The following is a 24,528-nucleotide window of genomic DNA, read 5'->3' on the forward strand; positions in this document are numbered from 1 at the left end:
GGCTGTGAAGGCCAAGTCATTGGGTATATTTAAAGTGGAGGTTAATAGGTTCTTGATTAGTTGGGGTGTCAAAGGTTATGGACAGTATGAAGGAGAATGGAATTGAACACGAGGGGAGTACTAGCTCTTTAGGTGTTTAAAGGGATATAAACCACAATACTAGATAAGCTGGGGGTTAAAAATTGGTTAATTGCTTCACTGAAAAATGCAGAATACAGTATCAGTTATAGGGAAAGTGCAGGACAGGCAGACAACAAGGTACAAGGTCATGATGAGGTAGACTGCAAGGTCGAGAGTCACATCTTCTTGTACTAGGGATCTTTCAATAGTCTTACAACAAGCAGGAGGGAATCTGACCTTGAGCCTGCTGGCACTTGTTTTTGGCTTTAGTGTTGGACTAGGCTGTTTAATTGTTATTTCCTTTGCAGCTTAATTAATTACCTGCTTGTATTTTATACAACTACTTATACACATGTTAACTGTTTAGTATGTTTTCTAGTGGTCACAGAATGAGTATGCAGTTGTTCAATGTGTCCTCCTAGTTGTAACAGTTCTTTGCAAGATCTGAAAAGTTCTTTTGGTATTGCGTTATTTAAATAGGGGCTATCTAATTGGTTATGTCCCATCTACACATTTGAAAGGAATGTTTCTTATCTATGGAGTATAAGGAGGGTTAACCACTTGGTCCACCATCTTTAATCGCCCAGTTCTTAGCTACTAAACTTTTGCAGCTCTACATTTCCAAATCCTTGTTCTCATTACACTTAATAAAATGATTAAGTTCAACATGTTTTATGCCTCTTTCCTGAGTTCCAAAAGAACCTTGGATCAGAAATGTCAGAATCCAACAGACGATTGCAAAGAAATAGTGAACTGCAAGTGAGAAATTCACTCAGGGTTCTGGAGCTGAAGGTGTGTTCACTTCCCAAGAATATGGGATTCCAGTTCAGGGGTCCCAACGTGGGCTCCACTGACCCCTCGGTTAATGGTATGGCTCCATGGCATTTAAAGAGTTCCCTCTTGAGTTAGATTATCCAAACATTTGCTCTGTAATTACAAAAATAAATTGAAAGCCATAGAATTTACAGCTTTATTTAATTTGGTATACTGAGGTATAAAAGCAGTTTTGCACATTTTATCAGGAGCAGTGGTTTTCTTAAATACCCATAGGGTTATACATTGAGTTACAGCCGTAAAAAAATCTTTATTGCTTAAATTCATGATTATATAATCTTTATAAACTTGTGCAACATAATTTGAAACTTCACATGAACATTTTTGGAGGTGTAAAATGAGGCAGTTCTCAAACAGTTAATGTCCTAACAGCCCGAGAATACAAGGTAGTGTTCTTCAATTAGCTGACAAGAGATGACGAGAGAGACAGCACCTTCGAAATTGGTAGGGAATTAAACTGCAACAAGTTTTGTAATAAAACCATCAGACCATTACATCCACAAAGGATGCCAGCTTCCTTGTGAAGGTCCAGAGGTACTCAGATCTTACCAATTAACCTCTCCCACCATCAGAAAGTTCTTAGCACATGACTGAGATATGCGATAAACAGGTTTAATGGGGTCAAGACTCTTGGACAGCTGGCTGTGTGGCACCAAGAAGGAGAAACCAAGGTCTTCAAGCAGTGGCTCAGAGATAAGACGTCAAAGTAGACAGTGACAGTCAACGTCAGACAATCGCAAACTTCATGTACCATCACCCATCTGGCTGGGTGTGGACCTGAAACCCATTTAAAAAATGGGCAGTATAAAGTTTCTAAAGCACCTACCTTCATTAAACTGAACAAATTTAGAAGTTCCCATGTTTAGGATGGCAAAGAACTTTACACCATCTGCACAGTGCGAGCTCAAACACTGCAACACATAGCAATGGGTGCAACACACCAAAAGCAGCCTTCAGATCTAAACATTACCACTGGGAGAAGACTGCACACTTCTTAAACACTTTGTATACAAAGAAAAGTCCTCAACCCAGATTTAGCTACTACAAGGTACCAAAATTGACAACGTAGAAAAGTTCAATGTCAGTTCATTATTTTTCTTCAGAAGTCATGGTATCCAAGCAATGAGAAAGCAGAGATCTCTGTGCAGACGAGGTAGTCAGAACACCACCCCAATACTTTAGGTTCTATAGAAAACACAGGAGTTTGTTTTTCTTTAAAAAAAAGGACTCCTGTACCAGTCTAATTACAAAAGGCAGAAACGTCAAGGCTAAAGTGCGGACTTCACTATATCGCTCCATGATGGAGGGTAAGAGATGTTTTACAATAGCCATTTTTTGGTATATCCAAGTACGAATCTGAAGATGTATCTTGTACACACTCAGACCAGAGGCACACAGGAGGGTGGTGAGAACCCACCCTTAGCCAATGAACAGCAAGGAGAAATATTCTCACCACAATGCAAAGTTCAAAGATAAAAGGAAACATACCCACCCCAATCCAAGAACCCCTCCCAAATCCCTTTTGGAACCCATGGAGTTAAATACAGAAGTTACCACCCAGGCTGCAACAGTTGAAAAATGAGCCCTAAAGTGCTTCTATAAACGGTGGAGAACTGTGGAGTTTTCCAGTGGATGTCAGCTGACCGGATTCTGCAAACTGCACTTGACAATTGTTCTGCAAGATTGTAGACAATGCTCTTTATGTACAGGTAGAGTTCCCCATCAATCCACAAAAATACTAGGCCACGTCTCTTTCTGGACCTGCACGGTGACACAACTCAACCAGCTGCGACTCGCGAGCATCTCTCCAAAGATCTCCCATTTGTCATTTTCTTCATCGTACTGTTCAATGGTGTCGTGGTACCTGCAAATGAGAACGGTTAACAGGGTGAAAGGAGAGCTCATCGGGCTGTGCAAATAAACCTCAATTAATTTATAAATGCAAGAGATTCTGCTGATGCTGAAAACCCACAGTAACGCACACACAAAATGCTGGAGGAATTCAGCAAGTCAGACGGCATCCATGGAGAAAAATAAACGGTTTCGGGCAGAGATCGTTCATCAGGATTGAAGATCAAGACAGTTTATTCCTCTCCACAGATGCTGCCTGACCTGCTGAGTTCATCCGATGTTTTGTGTGTAGCTCTCAATTAAATTTTACCTTACCACAAACCTGAAGCTGAACATCTTTGGGCCGTGGGAGGAAACACAAACAGTCACGGGGCGGGGGAAAGGTACAAACTCCTTACCGACAGCAGGAGGAACCGAGCCCGGGTTACTGGTGTTGTAAAGCATTACATTAACCCCTACACTACCATGTCACTTGGGTTGTTTTCTCTAGAACAGGGGTTCTCAACCTGGAACCCCCAAATCCCTCGGTTAATGGTAAGGGGTCCATGGCATAAAATTGGTTGGGGAGCCCTGGTCTCGAGTGTTAGAGGCTGAGAAACAATCTCAATCAGAATCAGGTTTATCGTCACAGGCACATGTTGTGAAATTTGCTGTTTGTGGTAACAATGCAAGACAAAAAAAATTACTACAAGTTACAATAAAAGTTAATAAATTGTGCAAAAGAGGAATAGTGAGGCAGTGTTCAGTGACCGTTTTCAAAAATCTGATGACAGAGAGGAAGAAGCTGTTCCTAAAATGTTGAGTGTGTGCCTTCAGACTCCTGTACCTCCTCCCTGATGGTAACAATGAGAAGAGGGCATGTTCTGGGTGGTGAGGATATTTGAGGTATCACCTTCTGAAGATGTCCTCAGAGGAAACCCAATAGAGGTTTATAAAAGTAGGAGAGGCATAGACAGGGTTGTTTTCCTAGACAGCAAATTTCAAATACCACAGGGCAAAACTGAGAGGAGAAACTTCAAAGGTGATTTAAAAGGTAAGGAGCACCTTGCACCTCTTTTGGTAGAAAGATATTTATAATGGAGATACTTCTCTACCAAAGGAGGTGCAAGGTGCTCCTTTGCTCCGCTAGCCTGCAGGTCACCCTTGGGCAGGGTGTAGCACCTGCTTATGTGAATCCATGGGAGCAGGTGGTGGATGGTCATATGAGCAGTTGCTGCAGATCACAAGTCCTGGTTATACAAACAGTGATGCCAGGCAAACAATCTCTGAAGAGTATTGATAGTGGCTGGGGTCACCCTGCCCAGAAGAAGGCAATGGCAAAGCACTTCTGTAGAAAAATTTGCCAAGGACAGTCATGGATAAAGACCATGATTGCCGATGTCATACGACACAGCACATAATGATGATGTATATAAACAGCATTTGGACCTGGATGGGGTTGCCAGGGCTGGAAGCAGATGTAAGAGGCATTGAGACAGATGTGTTTGGACTCTGGTCAGATGGGCTTAGCTTAAATAGGCATCCTTGTTGGCAGAGACATTGTGGGTTGAAGGCTCCTTTCTGTACTGGAGTGTTCTATCCTCTATGGATAGTGACACCCACCCCTGTGTTTTTCCGGGAGGTACAATATTCTGTAATCATCCTTGGCTTTGAACCCAGCTGACAGAAGCAGGACGTACAATGAGCCACAGTAGCACAGCAGTTAGCACTTCGACGTGTTCTGGAGTTCGCAGTTCCATTCCAGTGTCGTCTATAAGAAGTTTGTATATTCTCCCATGAACGCGAGGGTTTTCCCCGAGAGCGCCAGTTTCTTCCTGCAGTCCAAAGACTTACTGGTTAGTAGGTTAATTGGTCATTATAAATTGTCCTGTGGTTAGGCTTGGGTTAATCAGACGGATTGCTCTGCGTCGTGGGTTGACCATGGATGTTGAATCCTAGCTGTCCAGATACACAAACCAGGCCAGTACGCTGTTGCCTGTGTAGCAGACTCCCCCTCTCCACGCACCTGATGAACCCAAAGGAACGGCAGAGACCGATACAGTCTGACACCAATGGTGTCACAGGAGTTGCCAGTCAGCATTAAACTCAACTTAGGACTGTCTTAGGGACTCCAGCTACGGATTCCTCCCTCGGGGTTTACTCCCAAAGCCTTCCCCATGAGTGGGTATAGCCACAAGGAGTGGAGGCTTGAGATCAGAGTTTTCCTTCTCCAAGATGAGCTGCCAACCACGGCTGACGAACCCCATCTGCCTGAAGTGACTGGCTTGTAGGCGCCTTTGGCCCTTCTCCTGTCAGTAGAGAGAAACAGTTCTGCTGGGCTTAGCAGCTAAGTCAGACGTGAAGGCCAGAAGCTGGATTTGGTTGTCAGAGGTTATTTGAGACGCAGACCATTGGGAGTATTTAATAGGTAGTGGGAGCTTTTCACCACTACAGTCCCCAGCTATTAAAACCTTAAGGAATCTATCTATATGTATCTGGCTATTAACTGTATCTACAGTTTAGCAGCAGTTATTGTAACACAGAGGTCTATCAGTGATGTGTGAACCCATGAATGGAAGAAATGAGCAGACTGTAGTGGCAGAGACTTCAATACATTCAGTAACTGTTGAGCAGACTGTAGTGATCATCGAGAACTTCTGTACCATCTGCCAGAGCTGGAACTTCCCGGTGGTCAATTCCCATTCCCGTGGTCTCCTCATGCCACGATGAGGCTACCTTCAAACAGGGTGGAGAAGTACCACCTTATATTCTGTCTGAAGGCATGAATATCGATTTCTCCTCAGGTAAACATTCCCAGTCCCCACTCTGACCTTTCACTTCTTCTCACCTGCCTACTACATCCGCCGGGTCCCCTCCTCTGTTCCTTTCTCCTGTGCTTCACTCCCCTCTCCTATCAGATTCCTCCTTCCCCAGCCCTTTACTTTTCCTACCTGCCTGACTTCACCTGTCACCTTCCCGCTGCCCACCTTTTTATTCTGGCATCTTCCCCCTTCTTTCTCGGTCCTGAAGAAAGGTCTCGGCACGAAACATTGACTGTCTATTCATTTCCATCGATGCTGCTGAGTTCCTCCAGAATTTTGTGTTGTTACATAGCATGGAGTAGATGTTTTATGTTGTCAGGAACAGAACTTTATCACCTGGATTCTGTCTGTATGCATTGTTTAAGTCAGTCCCAAAGCCTCCAAGATTGATTTTTAAGGAAGGTTATGGGATGAAGACAGGAAATGACAGATCAGACACCACGTTATATAATTCACATCACTTTGACTCATGAGTGGGTCCGTTCTTTACGTGGTGACACATACCGATCCCAGCCCTCTTCTCCTCCCATCACGTAGATCTTGTCGCCAATCACAGCCACACCTGGCCGATACCGCCTCTCGTTCATTGGGGCGCACATCTTCCACATGTTGGTCTTGGGGTCGTACTGCTCCACCTTGTCAGTGTTCTCTGTCGAAGCGTGCCAGCCGCCTGCGGAAGATGCACACCAGGTGAAAGATCCCTCACAAATCAGCACCCCCTTCCCAAAACGCTCGTTTCCCCATTAGTGATAGCAGAGGGCAGAGTCTCCTTTCATTACCTACTTGCTTAGGGTTACCACACAGAACAGGCTCTTCCAGCCCTTCGAGCCGCACTGCCCAGCATTCCACAAGTTAACCCTAGTATAATCACGGGACAACTTCAAATGACCAGTACGTCTTTGGAGTGTGGGAGGAAACCAGAGCACCCAGAGAAAACCCACACATTCAACAGGGAGGACATACAGACCCTTTACAGGTGACATTGGAGTTGGGCTCTGAACCCAGATGCCCTGCTCTGTAACAGCATCACACTAACCCCCAAGGAGTGATTTGGCCCCTGATCTCAATGGAAAGAACTATTACTACTCTAGGGTTAAACCTAACAGATATCATCCTCCAAAAGAAGGATTCCAAAATCAAGGTTATTGTACAGTGGATACCTCACAGATTCAATGCTGGCCAGCACTGATGGTGTGATGTTCTCTGTGACTTCGACAGCTACTTCTCCTCTGCCATCAAAGGGTTAATGTATGAAATGTGTTTGATGGCTGTGGGCCTATCCTTGGAGTTTACAAGAATGAGAGGGGGATCTCATTGAAACCCATCAAATATTGAAAGGCCTAGGTAGAGTGGACATGGAGAGGATGTTTCCTGCAGTGGGCAAGTCCTGAAGCAGAGGACGCAGCCTCAGAATAGAGGGACGTCCATTTGGAACGGAGATGAGGAGGAATTTCCCCAGCCAGAGGGAGGTGAGTCTGTGGAATTCTTTGCCATGGACGGCTGTGGAGAGCAAGCCACTGGGTATATTTGAAGTGAAGGCTGAAGGTCCTTGATTAGTCAGGATGTCACAGGTTACGGGGAGAAGGCAGGAGAATGGGATTGGGAAGGATAATAAATCGGCCATGGTGGAGTGGTGCAGCAGACTCGATGGGCCGAGTGGCCTGGCTCTGCTCCTGTGTCTATAGTATGGATGAGTTGGGCTGCAGGCTGAAGCCTCGCTTCCTTGCTATACGAGACCATGCCATAGACACAGGGGCAGAATTAGGCCATTCATCCCCTCCAGTCTGTGCTGCCATTCCATCGTGGCTGATTTATTAACCCTCTCAACCCCACTCTCCTGCCTTCTCCCCATAGCCTTACTGAACAAGTACGGGCACATTGCCAGTGTAATGGGAGAAATGCAGGTACCATTTCACCCACTCAAACTGCGGGCACCCCACCTCTCCCCCTGCAGGGTCAGAACTGCCAGTGTTTCATTCACCTGCTCAAACCGTGTACAGTACCAGGATTCGCATCTAATCTAGCCCCATTTCTCTGCATTGGTCCATCTCTCTCCAAACCGCTCCTATCCACGTACCCGTCCAAATGTCTTTAAAGAACTTGAATTGGACCTGCTTCTACAAGAGGACAAAATTTTAAGATGATTGGACGAAGGTATGGGGGGGGGTGGAGAAGTAGAGGAAGGCTTTCCATACGGGGTGGTGGGAGCATGGAATAAGGCATTTGGGGTGTACATGGATGGGAGGGGATCAGCGGGACGCGGGTTGAGCGCGGGTAATCCGGGGGCCATGGGCAATCGGAGGATGCTGTGGTCAGTTGGGCTGCAGGACCCATTTCTGTGCTGTTTCATGACGACTCCTTCCAGCACGGCAGCGTAGCAGTCCACGTAACGCCAGCACAGGGCCAGCTGCAAGATTAGAGTTCCAGTCCCGTACGGAGCTTGTCTGCCTCCAAGAGGACCCCGGCCTTGTCGTAGGGTTTGGAGGTTTATGTCCCTCAATAACCCAGAGAGCCATGTTGGCTGAGGTCAGGGCTTTATGGTTTGGCCCTTGGTAGTGTTACCCATGCCAAACAGGTCAAAGGGTCGAGGTTTGGGGGTTCAACTCAGGGATAGTAACCCTGACTGTGATGGAAATAGCAATGAAGAATCCTACATCAGAGCGCGGCCGCATTCCTGAGTTTCCACCCGGGACTCGCCTGACCAACAGTGGTGAAAACTGAGAGGAAGCTACTGACACGATGAAGGAAGCCCTGAACACCGCCCGAGGGAAGAGGTTTGTATGTCTCCCCGTGAGTGCATGGATTTCCTCCGGCTGCCCCAGTTTCCTCCCACATTCCAATAGTTTAAACATCCAGGTCAGTGAGTTGTGGGCACGCTCTAATGGTACCAAAAGCATGGTGACCCTTGTCCTCAGCGCATCCTCACTGATTTCCACACTTGCTCTGTATGTTTCAATGTACATGTGACAAATAAAGCTAATCTTATCATTCCTTACCAATGACATAGATCTTCCCCTTGAGAACACAGGCAGCAGAACCAGAGCGAGGAATCTGCATTGGAGCCACCTCAGTCCAGGTGTTGGTCTTTGGGTTGTAAACCTGAACCAAATTCATTCCATCTCCGTCTTCCAGCACCGCTCCTCCTGCACAGTCAGAACCCGTCAGTGTTCCATTCACCCAAACCACGGGCACCCACCTCTCCATCCTCCCGCACAGTCAGAACCCGTCAGTGTTCCATTCACCCAAACCACAGGCACCCACCTCTCCATCCTCCCGCACAGTCAGAACCCGTCAGTGTTCCATTCACCCAAACCACAGGCACCCACCTCTCCATCCTCCCGCACAGTCAGAACCCGTCAGTGTTCCATTCACCCAAACCACGGGCACCCACCTCTCCATCCTCCCGCACAGTCAGAACCCGCCAGTGTTCCATTCACCCAAACCACGGGCACCCACCTCTCCATCCTCCCGCACAGTCAGAACCCGTCAGTGTTCCATTCACCCAAACCACAGGCACCCACCTCTCCATCCTCCCGCACAGTCAGAACCCGCCAGTGTTCCATTCACCCAAACCACGGGCACCCACCTCTCCATCCTCCTGCACAGTCAGAACCCGCCAGTGTTCCATTCACCCAAACCACGGGCACCCACCTCTCCATCCTCCTGCACAGTCAGAACCCGTCAGTGTTCCATTCACCCAAACCACGGGCACTCACCTCTCCATCCTCCCGCACAGTCAGAACCCGCCAGTGTTCCATTCACCCAAACCACGGGCACCCACCTCTCCATCCTCCCGCACAGTCAGAACCCGCCAGTGTTCCATTCACCCAAACCACAGGCACCCACTACTTCCCCTACAGTTAGAACTTGCCATTGTTCCAGTTAGAGAGACCATCTCCCTCCCTCTCCCACAAATCCAGGAGTTCAAACACACCTTTGTGCTTTTAACTCCAGAATATAGACCCAGACAAGGACGTGTGGGCTGTCTGAAGTTGCAGATGTCGCGGGCAAACGGGAACAGCTTGGAAAGGAATCAACCGCTCCGCGAGTGAAAATCGTTGTTTTGCCGGTCTCCAGTGCACAACATTCTGTTACAACAATGCATGAACTCATAATCCTTCCTAACCAGAATTAAATCACCTGGGCAACTCACTCGCTTCTAGTCCCCCCTGGACATTCCATTCTCACCTGCAGTGCCAGGTGGCTGTTTGCACGTGACATCAGCCGCACCCCGGTGCCCCACTTCGACAGACAAGCTAAAGCAAGCGAGGGAGGCCAGAGGGTCTCATACCCGGTGAGATAGGGACGGGCCTGTCCTAGCACGTGATCCAGCGCTGCGGTAGGAACACTTCGTGGAGAGCGAAGGGCACGAGGCACAGAGGTCAGTCATCCAGCGTAACCCCAGTTGTCACGACTACTCGCACCACTGGACTTCCGAGGCTGACAAAATGGAACTGCCCCAGGGCAACGGCTTTTCCACCTTCAAAACTCCTGCACAGTTCACATTTCAGAGGAATAGAGCAACCTAACCTTCAGTCACTAAACTTCCTGACCAGCAGACCGTAATTCGCAAAGACAGGCACAATTATCCTCAACACGGGTGCTCCACAAGGCTGTGTCCTCGGTCCCTGGACACAACACCGTACAGCCAAATCCTGCTCCAATTCCAGCCACAAGCTTACAGGTGACACCACTATGGTGGTCTGGATCTGAATTACAATGAGCCACTGCAGGATTGTTTCTTCAGGTTGTTATAGCCGGCAGTGGGGGGTGGTAATGGGGACAAGCTCCCACGACCTATTAAATGCTCCCAATGGCATGCACCTCAGATAGCCTCTGACAACCAAATCCAGCTCCTGGCCTTCACGTGTGCCTTGGCTACCAAGCCCGGCGGAACCGTTTCTACTGACAGGAGAAGGGGCAAAGGTGGGTTACTGGCACCGTAAGTCAGTCACTTTGGGCCAATATGGGTCGTCAGCTGTGGTTGGCAGCTCATCTACAAGAAGGAAATCTCTGATCTCAAACCTCTGCTGCCTTGCGGCTGTACCCAATCAGGGGGAAGGCTTCAGGAGTAAACTCTTAAGGGAAGAATCCAGAGATACACTCCCCATGGCAGTCCTACATTGAGTTCAACGCTGACTGGCAACTCCTGTGACACTGCCTGTATCAGTGTCCGCCGTTCCTTTGGATTCATCAGCGGCATGGAGAGGGGAGCCTGCTACATGGAGCAACAGCTTGCTCCCCACATGTCCTGACCTACCCATGACAGCCTGGATGCACCATCCACGGTCGACCCTGACCAGCAGAGGGCCTCTCGAGATAGAGACTTAGCAACGTGGTGTCAGGATCACACCTTCCCCTCAGCGTCAGCAAAACACGGCCAAGAAAGATCAACAGCACCGACTTCCTCGGGAGGTTAAAGAAATTCAGCACATCCCCGTTGACCCTCACCAAATTTTAATCCACCTACCACGGAAAGTACCCCATCCAGATGCATTACAGCTTGACACGGCAACTGCTTTGCCCGGGACCTCGAGAAACTGCAGAGAGTTGTGGACAGAGCTCGGCACATCACAGAAACCAGCCTCCCCTTCACGGACTCTGTCTACACTCCTCACTGCTTCAGTAAAGCAGCCAGTAGAATCAAAGACCCCACCCACCCCGGCCATTCTCTCTTCTCCCCCTCCCATCGGGCAGAGAATACACGCCTGAAAGCTCGTCCCACCAGGCTCAAAGCACAGCTTCCATCCCACAAACTCTTGGATGGACGTCTTGTCGATAAGGTGGACTCTTGACCCCTCAACCTGCCTCATTTTGACCTTGCACCTGATTGTCTACCTGCACTTCCTCTGCAGCTTAATTCCACATTGTTACTGTTTTCCTTGTTCTACCTCAGTGCACTGTGTAATGATCTCATTGGTGTCAGCACTGTGCAAGATTTTCCACTGTATCTCAGTGCATCTGACAATACCAACATCCTGTCATGTATTGTGGCACACGGGATGCTCCTACACTCCCCTGTAGCAGTACCAGACTAAGATGGGTGGAGTCTTTCTCCTAGGGTGGAAAGGTCAAATTCCAGAGGGCAGAGGTTTAAGGTGAAAGGGGGAGGTTTGAGGAGAATGGGGGAAGTTTAAGGAAGATGTGTGGGGTAAGTTTTATTTCAGAAGAGGTTTGGGTGCCTGGAACACACTGCCGAAGAGTTATAGAATCACACAAAACAGGCCCTTCGGCCCACAATGTTGTGCCAACCTTTGAACCCATTCTTAGATCAGTCTAACCCTTCCCTCCTACATAGCCCTCCATTATTCTAATATCCAAATGCCCAGGAGTCTATTACATGTCCCTAACATATTGGCCTCTACCACCCCACCACCCCTGGCAGAGCATTCCACCCATCCACCTCTCCCTCTCAAAAAAAAAATCTACTTCTGACATTGCATGTTTTCTTCCAAACACACTAAAGTTATGCCTGCTCCCATATTGGCCATTTCCACCCTGTGAAAAGTCTCTGGCTGTCCATTCAGTCTGTGCTTCTTATCTTGTATACCTCAATCAAGTCACCTCTCATCCTTCTCTCCAAAGAGAAAAGCCCCAACTCACTCAACCCATCCTCCTAAGACATGCTGTCTCATCCAGGCAGCATCTTGGTAAATCTCCTCCGCACCCTCTCTAAAGCTTCCACATTCTTCCTATGATGAGGCGATCAGAACTGAACACAATACTGCAAGTGTGTTCTAACCAGGGTTTTACAGAGATACAATATTACCTCGCACCTCGTCAACTCAATCCCCTGACTGATGAGGACCAACAGACCACACACCTTGCAGCAGCCTTTCACAAGGCAGTTACCTCAAGCAGCAAGTCGGCTGGGACTCGAACACCATCCTTACCTGCTACGTACAAGAGACCTTTGAGTGCTACAACAGCAGGGCTGGTCACTGCAATCTTCATGGGGGCCAGGAAACGCCAGGAGTTGGTGCGTGGGTTGTAGCACTCGATGGAGTCCAGCCTGGAAGTTCCTTCCCATCCACCTACTGCAAACACGTAGCCGTCCAGCATGGCCAGGCCTGAGAGAGGGAAGGTGCCAACATCAGCACTCCAGACACGAGGTTCTGCAGGTGCCAGAAATCCAGAGCAACAGCCCACACAAAGGGGCAGCAAGGTGGTGTAGTGTAGTGGTTAGCACAATCTGTACAGTACCAGTGACCCAGGTTCAATTCCCACCGCTGTCTGTAAGGAGTTTGTTTGTTCTCCCCGTGACTACACGGGTGTCCCGGTTTCCTCCCACAGTCCAAACACGGACCTGTTGGTAGGTTAATTGGTCATTCTAAATGGTCTCGTGATTAGGCTGGGGTTGAGTCGGGGGAGGAGGGGTTGTCGGGGGGAGGCTGGGGTTAAGTCAGGGGGAGGCTTAGGAAGGGGGCAGAAGGCAGATTACGATGGTGGGGTGAGGGGGAAGGAGAACAAGCTGGCAGGTCAGACCAGGTCAGGGTGGGGTGAAGTAAGAAGCTGCGAGGTGATTGGTGGAAGAGCTGAAGGAGGAGGAATCTGATTGGTGTGAGAAAGGAAAGGAGGCGGCACCAGAGGGAGGTGATGGGGGGTGGGTCGGGGGTGAGGTGGGGGGAGAACCAGAATGGGGAAGGGAAAAAGAGAGAAGGGGGAGGAAGAGAAAATAATCAGGATAGCGTAATCGATGCTCATGCCATCAGATTGGAAGCTACCTGGAGAAAATATAGGACGTTTTTCCAACTTGAGTTTGGCCTCATCATGACAGTAGATGATTGAGAATGGAAAGTCAAATTGAAACAGGTGACCACCAGGAGATTCACGCTTTTGTGGCAGACAGAGCAAAGGTTCTCTATGAAGCAGTTCCCTGATTATGTTGCGTCTCACTTATGTAGAGGAGGCCAAACCAGGAGCAACAGATACAGCAGGTGACCCCAAAAGACTCAGGGGTGAGGCATTGTCTGCTTGAGGCTGTGAATGGAGGTGAAGGAGGTGGTGAGCAGGCAGGTATAGCACTTGCACTACTTGCAGGGATAAGTGTCAGGATGGAGATTAGTGCGGAGAGTTGACTGGATAAGGGAACCACGGAGAGAGCAAACCATACAGAAAGCAAGGATGGAAAAAGATCCGTACTCTTCAAAGCCCTCAATCCTCCAGAGAGTCTCCCTTCTCCCATCCCATCGGACAGAATACCCACACGGACAGTCTCTCCTCTCCCCCGTCCCATCGGACAGAATACCCACACGGACAGTCTCTCCTCTCCCACGCCATCGGACAGAATACCCACATGGACAGTCTCTCCTCTCCCCCGTCCCATCGGACAGAATACCCACACGGACAGTCTCTCTTCTCCCACGCCATCGGACAGAATACCCACATGGACAGTCTCTCCCACAGACAGTCTCTCCTCTCCCACGCCATCGGACAGAATACCCACACGGACAGTCTCTCCTCTCCCCCGTTCCATTGGACAGAATACCCACACGGACAGTCTCTCCTCTCCCCCGTTCCATCGGACAGAATACCCACACGGACAGTCTCTCCTCTCCCCCATCCCATTGGGCAGAATACCCACACGGACAGTCTCTCCTCTCCCCCGTTCCATTGGACAGAATACCCACAGACCGTCTCTCCTCTCCCACGCCATCAGACAGAATACCCACACAGACCGTCTCTCCTCCCCCGTCCTATCAGACAGAATACCCACACGGACAGTCTCTCCTCTCCCCCGTCCCATCGGACAGAATACCCACACGGACAGTCTCTCTCCTCCCACGCCATCGGACAGAATACCCACATGGACAGTCTCTCCCACAGACAGTCTCTCCTCTCCCACGCATCGGACAGAATACCCACATGGACAGTCTCTCCCACAGACAGTCTCTCCTCTCCCCCGTCCCATCGGACAGAATACCCACACGGACAGTCTCTCCTCTCCCCCATTCCATTGGACAGAATACCCACACGGACAGTCTCTCCTCCCCCGTCCCACCGGACAGAATACCCACCCGGACAGTCTCTCCTCCCCCGTCCCACCAGACAGAATACCCACCCGGACAGTCTCTCCTCTCCCCCGTCCCATCGGACAGAATACCCACAAGGACAGTCTCTCTTCTCCCATGCCATCGGACAGAATACCCACACGGACAGTCTCTCCACTCCGCCGTCCCATCGGACAGAATACCCACACGGACAGTCTCTCTTCTCCTATGCCATCGGACAGAATACCTACACGGACAGTCTCTCCACTCCCGTCCCATCGGACAGAATACCCACACGGACAGTCTCTCCTCTCCCGTCCCATCGGTCAGAATACCCACACGGACAATCTCTCCTCTCCCCCGTCCCATCGGACAGAATACCCACACGGACAGTCTCTCCTCTCTCCCGTCCCACCGGACAGAATACCCACCCGGACAGTCTCTCCTCTCCCCCGTCCCATCGGACAGAATACCCACACGGACAGTCTCTCCTCTCCCCCGTCCCATCGGACAGAATACCCACACGGACAGTCTCTCTTCTCCCCCGTCCCATCGGACAGAATACCCACACGGACAGTCTCTCCTCTCCCCCGTCCCATCGGACAGAATACCCACACGGACAGTCTCTCCTCTCCCCCGTCCCATCAGGCAGAATACCCACACGGACAGTCTCTCCTCTCTCCCGTCCCATCGGACAGAATACCCACACGGACAGTCTCTCCTCTCTCCCGTCCCATCGGACAGAATACCCACACGGATAGTCTCTGCTCTCCCATCCCTTCGGACAGAATACCCACACGGATAGTCTCTCCTCTCCCGTCCCTTCGGACAGAATACCCACATGGTCGGTCTCTCCTCCCCCGTCCTACCAGACAGAATACCCACACGGACAGTCTCTCCTCCCCTGTCCCATCAGACAGAATACCCACATGGACAGTCTCTCCTCCCGTCCCATTGGACAGAATACCCACACGGACAGTCTCTCTCCTCTCCCCCCATCCCATCAGGCCACTGTGCCCATTACCTAGTTCAGAACGAGCCTCGTTCATTGGGAACATCTCATGCCACATGTTATAGCAGGGGTCATAACGCCACATGTCCTTGCTGGGAGACCCATCGGGATACTCCCCTCCGGCCACATACAGCGTGTTACCTGTGCAGAGTGAGAAAATGGCTACTGTTACTGTCCGAGTACCTGGTCACCTGCCTAAGGGAGAGATACAGAGACCACTTACAAGGATGTTGCCCAGACTTGGGGAACGGAGTTTAGAGAAAGGTTGAATAGCTTAGGACTTTAGACCCTGGAGAATGAGAGATGATTTGAGAGAGGTATTCAAATTTATGAGGGGTCTAGATAGGGTAAATGGTGTTTTTCAGAGGTTGGGTGAGACCAGAGGTCATGGGATAAGGGTGAAAGGTGAAATGTTTAAGGGGAACCTGTTCACTCAGAGGGTGGTGAGAATGTGGAACGAGCTGCCAGCAGAAGTGGGTTTGATTCCAACATCTCAGAAAAGTTTGTAGAAGTTGGCCGAAGGCCAGTTTCCACACTCTGGTGGGGGGGGGGGGGGGGGGAGAGTGGTTGGAGATGAGAGACTGATGGGAGAGGGTATGGACCCATGGACCCAGTTGGTCAAACAGATTCTTTAGCGGTACATCGCGAAGTGGCTACTAAATGAAAAGTGGTTCTTCGTCCTCAGCCTACCTGATGCAACCAGCCCGTGTTTACTGATGGCAAAGGGCAAACAAGACAGACACTTCCATTCACGGCCAATGGGATCGAAGGATTCCACACACCGCAGAACCACCTTGTCATCTTCCCCGCCAGCCACAACGATCACTTCGTTTATCCCTGCAAAGCACAGAACACCAGCTCCAATGAAGGTTCACGCCGCCATAGCAGATGTGGACCTCCTGGGGGTCCCTTAACTATTTCAGCTAATACCCGGCCGGTGTACGGCCAATGGGCGCTACAGAAATTCAGTCACTGTTGCCACATTGGAAATGCAACAGCTAATTTAAAATTAGATCAGTTAAAGCTGCCAGCAGAATCAAAAACCCCACACACCCCAGACTTTCTCTCTTCTCCCATCTTCCATCGGGCAGAAAATACAAAAGCCTGAAAGCACGTAGCACCAGGCTCAAAGACAGCCTCTACTCCACTGTTATCAGACTATCAGTGGCCTCCTGGTACAATAAAATGGATTCTTCACCTCACAGTCTACCTAGTTATGATCTTGCATCTTATTGTTTCCCCGCGCTGCCCTTTCTTTGTCGTTGTTACACTTTATTCTGCATTGTTATTGTTTTACCTTGTCCTACCTCAAGGCTCTGTGTAATGGTCTGATCTGTATGAACAGTATGCATCAGAAGTTTTTCACTCTATCTCCATACATGTGACAATAATTAACCAATGCCAAAAGACCAGCAGGCCATGAAGTTCTTTGCTTGTGTGGAGCGTAGTACGCACGATAAAAAGAAATATGACAATGACAATATTGTTGGGTATTGTGACATCATTACAGCTCAGGGCGGAGTTCAGAGTTCAGAGTTCAAATCCACTGCCTCTGGAAGGAGTCTGTACGTTCTCCCTGTGACCACGTCGGTTTCCTCCAGGTGCCCCGGTTTCCTCCCACAGTCCAAAAACGTACCGATTAGTAGGTAATTGGTCATTGAAAATCATCGTGTGATTAGGCTAGGATTAAATCAGGGCGTTTGCTGCTCAGTGTGACTTGAAGTGCAGAACAGATTGTAGTGTTGTCTCAGATAGTGCCTCTACTTCCCTAGAAGTTTGCGAAGATTTGGCATGTCATCTGAAATTTTGACAAACTACTACAGATGTGTGGTGGAGAGTATACTGACTGGCTGCATCACAGCCTGCTATGGAAACACCAATGACCTTGACAGAAATTCTTACAAAAAGTAGTGGACACAGCCCAGACCATCATGGGTACAGCCCTCCTCAGCACTGAGCCTATCTACACAGAGAACTGTCGCAGGAAAGCAGCATCCATCATTAAGGACCCCCATCACCAGGACGTGCCCTCTTCTCATTGCTACCATCAGGGAGGAGGTTCAGGAGCCTGAAGGCACACACTCAGCGATTCAGTAACAGCTTCTTCCCCTCCACCACACGATTTCTGAATGGGCATTGAACCCATGAATACTACCTCACTATTTTTTTTTCCAATTTTTGGGTAGCAGAGGGAAGGAAAGCCTTGCATCTCCTTTGGTAGAGACGCATCTCCACCTCACCATCGGAATGTAGAGTATATTTTATGTATGACACTGTACCGCTGCAGCAAATCAAATTCACAAGATACTGTATGTCAGTGGTTCTGAAGGTCTCATTGCCCATCAAAACTGGGTTCAAGTGCAACAGCCTCTGACCAGATTACACAGTCTTAGGGAAAGGCATTTCACACATTTCAGAGGGTCTCGCCTGACATCCTACAGGCTGGAGAAGGAGCTATACAAATGCACATTCTAGGGATGGGCTGCGGGGGAGCGGTTTGGGGCACAGACACTCCAGCGTTCACCTGTTGACCTCCGCGGCCTGGTCCGGGGGCCAAAGATCTCGCCTCGTCGGTCTTGTAACAACAGGTAGTCCTTGGCCTCTGCGATCAGTCGCTGGCACGGGAGAGAGTCGTGGATAACGCTCTGCGGTTCGATGACATCATGGATGTAGTACGGACTGATCAAGGGCAGGCGGACATGCTCCAGGATCTGAGGAGGAATTATGCACAGTTTATGCTAATTTGTATTAATTTACACCTCATTACCATGTCATGACTGTGCTGCTGTTGCCAAAAGCCAATTTTCAGTGCCTTTATACCATATACATGTAGGGCCTTCAAGACGATAAACTTGAACTTGAGGCTGTCTGTTCCTCCTCCCCCTTTAGATGCTCTTTCCCACACTACCAAAGTCACAGCACCCTCCCCATCTATCCATTACCAGCCACAAGACCATTAAACAATCAGGCCACTCAGCCCAAGTCTGCTCCAATATTCCGAGGCAGATTTACTATCCCTCTCAACCCCATTCTCCTGCCTTCTCTCCATAACCTTTGACACTCTGACTAACCAAGAACCTATCAACCTCTGCTTTAAATATACCCAATGATTTGGCCTCTCAGCCGTCTGTGGCAATGAATTCCAGAGATTCACCTCCCTCTGGCTAAAGAGATTCATCATCTCCATTCTAAAAACCCTTCTATTCTGAGGCTGTGCCCACCGGTCAGAGACAATCCCACTACAGGAAGCATCCTCTCCCCACCACTGGCTAGACCTTTTGATATTCTGTGGTCTCAGCCCAAAATGTTAATGGCTCATTTCTCTGCACAGACACTGCCTGGCCCCCTGAATTCCTGTACATAGACAGGAAAGGCCTAGACCAGGTGCTCCCAACCTGGGGTCCACAGACCACCAGGTTAATGGCAGGGATCCAGGGCATATATAAAAAAATAAATCGGGAACCCTTGGCTTAGTGGGACAAGCTGGGTCAGCCAGGACCTATCAGGCCAAAAGCCTCCAAATACAGCAGGAACACCCTCCCCCACTCACCTTCTCAAAGACCAGTTTCCTCGATTGGTCCCTCTCCAGCCAGAGGAGCACGGCGTCAAAGACCATCTCCTCCCGGGAGACGTTCAGGTCGTCGTTGGAGATGATCTGGGCCAGCTTCTCGGCAGAGAGAGCGAGAAACTCCTCCTGTGTGCGGACGGCGCAGAAGTGGTGAAGGATGTAGGCCAGGCTCTTGGCCTGCAGCTCATCGCAGGAGTGGGCCTCAGCGAAGCAGTGGATGCCCACACAGTTGGTCTCGTCCATCTGCCGCTCCAGGAACTGGCAGCAGGCCTCCCTCACCGGGCCGATGTCCAGGAGGTTAGCGGCAGCCAGAAGGCCCTGGACATTAGCCCCGGAGATGTGCAGCCGGCCAGAGTAGCAGTAGCCCAGCAGCAGACCGATCATCTGTGGCTCCAGCCCGTTGACCGCCACACGTTCCTGCCGCGACTCCTGAAACCCCACCGAGAACATGGCCCGGAAGTAGGAACTGGAGGAAGCCAATACGATGCGGTGACAGGGGAACTCCTGTCCCCCACAGCACAGTGTCACATCACAAAACGCCTGCTTCTGCCACAGGCTGTGCAGACCCTCCAACACTCTGCCCGAATGACCTGGCTCCTGGAAGTCACAACCCTCGACCTCCGCGTGGTCCATCGAGTCCACTGCGGTCAAATCTATGTCGCCCGCTTCCCTAGAACCAGAGAGAGGAAAATCAGCTTATAACATCCTCTGAGGCTTTAGAAGGCATTGGGCAGACCACCCCTGGAGTACTGAGACCCGATTTGGGCCCCTTATCTGAAAAAAGGATATGCCGGCATTGGAGAGGGTCCAGAGGAGGTTCACAAGAATGATCTGAGGAATAAAGGGTTAATGTATGAGGAGCGTTTGATGTCTCAGGGACTGTACTCGCTGGAGTTTATTAGAATGATGGGGGGAATCTCACTGAAACCTATTGAATATTGAAAGACCTCAACAGAGTGGATGTAGAGAGGATGTTATAGTGGGGAAGCCTAAGACCAGAGGGCACAGCCTCGGGACATCCTTTTAGAACAAGATGAGGAGGAATTTCTTTAGCCAGAGGATGATGAATCTATGGAATTCATTGCCACAGACGGCTGTGGAGGCCAAGTCATTAAGTATATTTAAAGTGAAGGCTGATAGATTCTTGCTTAGTCAGGATGTCAAAGGTTACGGGGAGAAGGCAGGAGATTGGGGTTGAGTGGAATAAAATCAGCCATGATGGATTGGCAGAGCAGTTTTGATGGGCTGAATGGCCTCATTACTCCCCTTTGTTTTAGCCACAGGGGCAGGATTAGGCAATTCATCCCTTTGACTTTCCCACTAAAAGAAACATCCTCTCCACTTTCACTATCTGGGCCTTTCGATATTGAATAGGTTTCAAAGTTCAGAGTAAGTGTATTATCAAAGTACATAAATGTCACCATATACAATCCTGAGATTAACTTTCTTGCTGCATATTCAATAAATCTATAATAGAATAATAACCATAACAGCATCAATGAAAGACTGCACCAACTTGGTGTTCAACCAGTCTGCAAAGGACAACAAACTCTGCAAATACAAAAATAATAATATGAAATAAATAAGCAATGAATATTGCGAATATGAGATGAAGTGAGTCCATGGGTTCAGTGATGGGACGTGAGGTTAAGTGAAGAACCTGATGTTTGAGGGGTAATAGCTGTTCCTGAACCTGGTGGTGTCCTCCTGTACCTCCTTCCTGATGGCAGCAGTGAGGACAGAGCATGTCCTGAGTGGTGGGGGTCCTTGATGATGGACGCTGCTTTCCTGTGACAGTGTTTCATGTAGGTGTGTTCAATGGGGGAGGGAGAGTTTTACCCATGATATACTGAGCCATATCCACTACTTTTTGAAGGATTTCCCATACAAGGGTATTGGTGTTTCCATAGCAGGCAGTGATGCAGCCAGTCAATACACTTCTATAGAAATTTGTCACAGTTTTAGATGCCAAGCTGATTTTTTGCAATCTCCTAAGGAAGTACGGTTGCTGCCGTGCTTTCTTTGTAATTACATTTACATGCAGGTCCCAGGACAGGTCCTCCAAAATAACGCCAAGGAATTCAAAGTTGCTGACCTTCTCCACCTCTGATCCCCAATAAGGACTAGCTCATGGACCTCCAGTTTCCTCTGCCTGAAGTCAGTAATCAGCTCCCTGGTCAAACCCCTCCCTCCCCCACCTCATATGTTAATCCTTCCATTCCTGGGGATCATTCTTGTGAACCCCTTCTGGACTCTCTCCAATGCCAGTAAATCCTTTTAGACAAGGAGCCCACAGCTGCTCACAATACTCCAAGTGCAGTCTGACCAACACCTTACAAAGCTTCAGCATTACATCCTTGCTTCTATATTCTAGTCCTCTCCAAATGGATGCTAACATCACATTTACCTTCCTCACCACCGACTGAACCTGCAAGTTAAGCTTCAGGGAATCCTGCACAAGGATTTTGGCCCCTGGGCACCTCAGAATTCTGTATTTTTCCTGTTTATAAGTCTACCCCTTTAACCAATTTCCCCCTGGGATCAATAAAGTATGACTATGACTATTCCTTCCCCCAAAGTGCCTGCCTGTACATTTCCTAACAAAGTACCCCATCGGCCACTTTGCCCATTCTCCCAATCTGTCCAAATCCTTCTGCAGACACCCTGCTTCCTGCATCATTTTAGAGACCCACAGAGACAGTGTTATTTGCAATACAAGAATTCTTTATTCCAGTGAAGCTACTCAGTTTAAGATTTGACACTTAATACAACAGAAGGCAGGCAAGCCTAAGACAATGGCACTTTCACACAACATTAATGAGCCAAGGCAGATCGTGGGGGAAGAGAAACTAAGTTCAAATTTATTATTAAAATACATCTATGGGACCATATACAACCCCAAGCTCTCTTTTCTTGCGGGTATTCATAGTAAATAAAACCACAATCGAATCAACGAGAAAACGCACCTGACAAGACAATGTGCAAAAGATAACAAATTGCAAAATCAGAAAAGAAAAAACTAAATCATAATAAACAAAAAAAGCAAAAATATGGAGAACGTGAGATGAAGGGGCCTTGCAAGCGAGTCCATAGGTTGTGGAATCAGTTGACTGAAGTTATCCACGCTGATTCCAGAGCCTGATGGTTGAGGGGTGATAAATGTTCCTGAACCTGCCGGTGTGGGACCCGAGGCTCCTGTGCCTCCTGCCCGATGGCAGCGGTGGGAAGGTAAAGGAACTGGGGACTGGCATTTGCACCGGGCGGTCAGGGGTGGAGGGGAACTGCTGCTCAGACACGCAGCGCTGAAAGACAGCGAGAGACGGGGAACGAGCAACCGGCGTTCGCCGACACAGCCAAGTAGCCACGACACTCTCACTGCCGGAGAGAAGATCGGTACAGATTCGCGATGACACCGGGGTCACTCCCCCGCGGAACCACACACCCCTTCCCAAGACAGAAGCTCCCTCCCCACTACTACATTTACTTCAGCAGCTCTCGAGTGATACACGGAAACTTTGTCCTCCTGTTTACAGTAATGAACGCATGTTGCAACGTTGCCCATTTAAACAAAACAGCCGTCCCGCAACCCATGCTTACACTGTGTCAGTCCCGGGTAGCCGGGGCAACTGTCAATCACCCACTCCCCAGGACCCGGAACAACTGTCAATCACCCAGGCACCCCCACACCGCACCTACCTGCACTTCCCCACAATAAAAACTCCGTCCGGAAGCGGAAACCACAGTCCAGTCTTTTATTTCCGCCAATTTGGCGCCACCCAATGCAGCACCTAGGGGAGGGGGCTTTGCAAAAGTTAAAGCTGACTTGGTGGTCGATTCAGGCCTTGGGTCTCTTTTCCAGCCTTGCAAGTGATCCAGTTAGCCCTGCGCACTGTGCTCTTACGCCAGAGTTGGCAAAGTTTCCTCCTTCAAACGTGTATCCAATCATCTCTCAAAGTTATGTTTGAATCTGCCCGCAGTGTCCTTTAAGGCAATGCGTTTATATCCCATTAACTGTACAGAAAAGGGGGTGTCCATTTAAAATTACTAGAACGTACACATTTATTTAATCTGTACGCAAGATTAATATTGGGCGCTCCTAACTCAGGGCTTCGAACCGGAACGTCGGCAATTCCTTCCAAAGGCGCTGTTCGTCCGGAGTTCCTCCAGCAGATTGTTGGTTAATTAACATAAAGCATATGGTTATGTGCATAATATATATTAATGCAAGGACAAAATTAATATTTCTCTCTCTCAGTTCAGATAAATGGTTTAAACGTTAACTGGTTCCAGAGACGCTGCCCAACCTATCTTAAAACAGTTACAGTTTTTAATATTATTACTGCAAGGTATCTATGGAATGGATTTGCAAAAATTATTTTTTAAATGACAGAAAGACGATTCTGATTAGCACCATCCTCTAAATCAACAACATCCTGAACTATAGAGCCTGCATTAGTTCATATCCAGAAACACACGAGATTCTGCAGGTGTTGGAAATCCAGAGCAACACACACAAAATGCTGGAGGAACTCAGCAAGGCAGACAGCATCCATGGAAGGGAATAAGTTGAAGTTTCTGGCTGACACCCTTCATGAGTCATGATGAAGCATATTGGCCCAAAACATAAGGGCATATGGTACAGAGCAGGAGCAGAATTAGGCCATTTGGCCCATCAAGTCTGCTCCATCCACCATGTCATCATGGGTGATCCATCTCCCACTCAGACCCAATCTCCTGCCTTCTCCCCATACCTCTTCATGCCCTGACCAATCAAGTATCCTGAACGTCTGTCTTAAATGATTTGGCCTCCATTTGGCAACAAATTCCACAGTGTCACTGCTTTCTGGCTAAAGAAATTGCTCCTCACATCCATTCTAAATGGACATCCTATTCTGAGGCTGTATTCTCTAGTCTTGGACTCTCCCACCATAGGAAACATCCTCTCCACATCCACTCTATCATGGCCTTCCAATATTCAATAGATTTCAATGAGTTCCCCCTCTTATTCTTCAGAATTCTCGCGAGTACAAGCCCAGAGCTATCAAACGTCTCTCCTGTGACAAGCCACTCAATCCTGGAATAATTTTCATGAACCTCCTTTGAACTCTCTCCAGTTTCAGCACATCCTTTTTAAGATAAGGGGCCCAAACCTGCTCATGTTACTCCAAGTGAGACTTCACCAGTGCTTTATAAAGGCACTCTTAGGTAAGCACGTGGATGATAGAAAGATGGAGGGGTACATAGGAGGGAAGGGTTAGATCTTGGTGTAGGTTGAGAGGTGGACACAACATCGTGGGCTGAATGGCCTGTACTATTCTACGTTCTGTTCTTCCTTGTCTGCCCTTTAGAGGC

General features: G+C 48.9%; 1 protein-coding gene across 3 annotated transcripts; it reads right to left on the reverse strand.

The window, feature by feature from the left end:
• Positions 1-1,088: 1,088 nt before the first annotated feature.
• si:ch211-256e16.3 (kelch-like protein 20) lies at positions 1,089-23,052 on the reverse strand. 3 transcript variants are annotated; one of them, XM_063059416.1, is made up of 9 exons: positions 22,873-23,052; positions 19,159-19,846; positions 18,133-18,319; positions 16,299-16,445; positions 15,621-15,749; positions 12,500-12,676; positions 8,603-8,749; positions 6,111-6,276; positions 1,089-2,818 (listed from the first exon to the last, which is right to left on the reverse strand). In XM_063059416.1, the coding sequence occupies exons 2-9, from the start codon at positions 19,807-19,809 to the stop codon at positions 2,677-2,679; spliced, it is 1,746 nt and encodes a 581-aa protein (XP_062915486.1). In that variant the 5' UTR covers positions 19,810-19,846; positions 22,873-23,052; the 3' UTR covers positions 1,089-2,676. The 3 variants fall into 3 exon arrangements, with proteins under 3 accessions (XP_062915486.1, XP_062915487.1, XP_062915489.1); XM_063059417.1 differs by lacking the exon at positions 22,873-23,052 and adding an exon at positions 22,774-22,821; XM_063059419.1 differs by lacking the exon at positions 8,603-8,749.
• Positions 23,053-24,528: the final 1,476 nt, after the last annotated feature.

Source organism: Mobula hypostoma, chromosome 9, assembly GCF_963921235.1.
Source record: "Mobula hypostoma chromosome 9, sMobHyp1.1, whole genome shotgun sequence".
Lineage (NCBI taxonomy): Eukaryota > Metazoa > Chordata > Chondrichthyes > Myliobatiformes > Myliobatidae > Mobula > Mobula hypostoma.

Bases quoted from the DNA above. Each gene is read 5' to 3' on its own strand.
- si:ch211-256e16.3 (XM_063059416.1), bottom strand. From the start codon at position 19,809: ATGGACCACGCGGAGGTCGAGGGTTGTGACTTCCAGGAGCCAGGTCAT. The intron at 15,750-16,298 runs GTAGGCTGAGGA...CACTCTGCACAG, and splicing joins ACACGGGCTGGTTGCATCAG to GTAACACGCTGTATGTGGCC. The intron at 12,677-15,620 runs GTAATGGGCACA...TCCCTCTCTCAG, and splicing joins CGAGGCTCGTTCTGAACTAG to GCCTGGCCATGCTGGACGGC.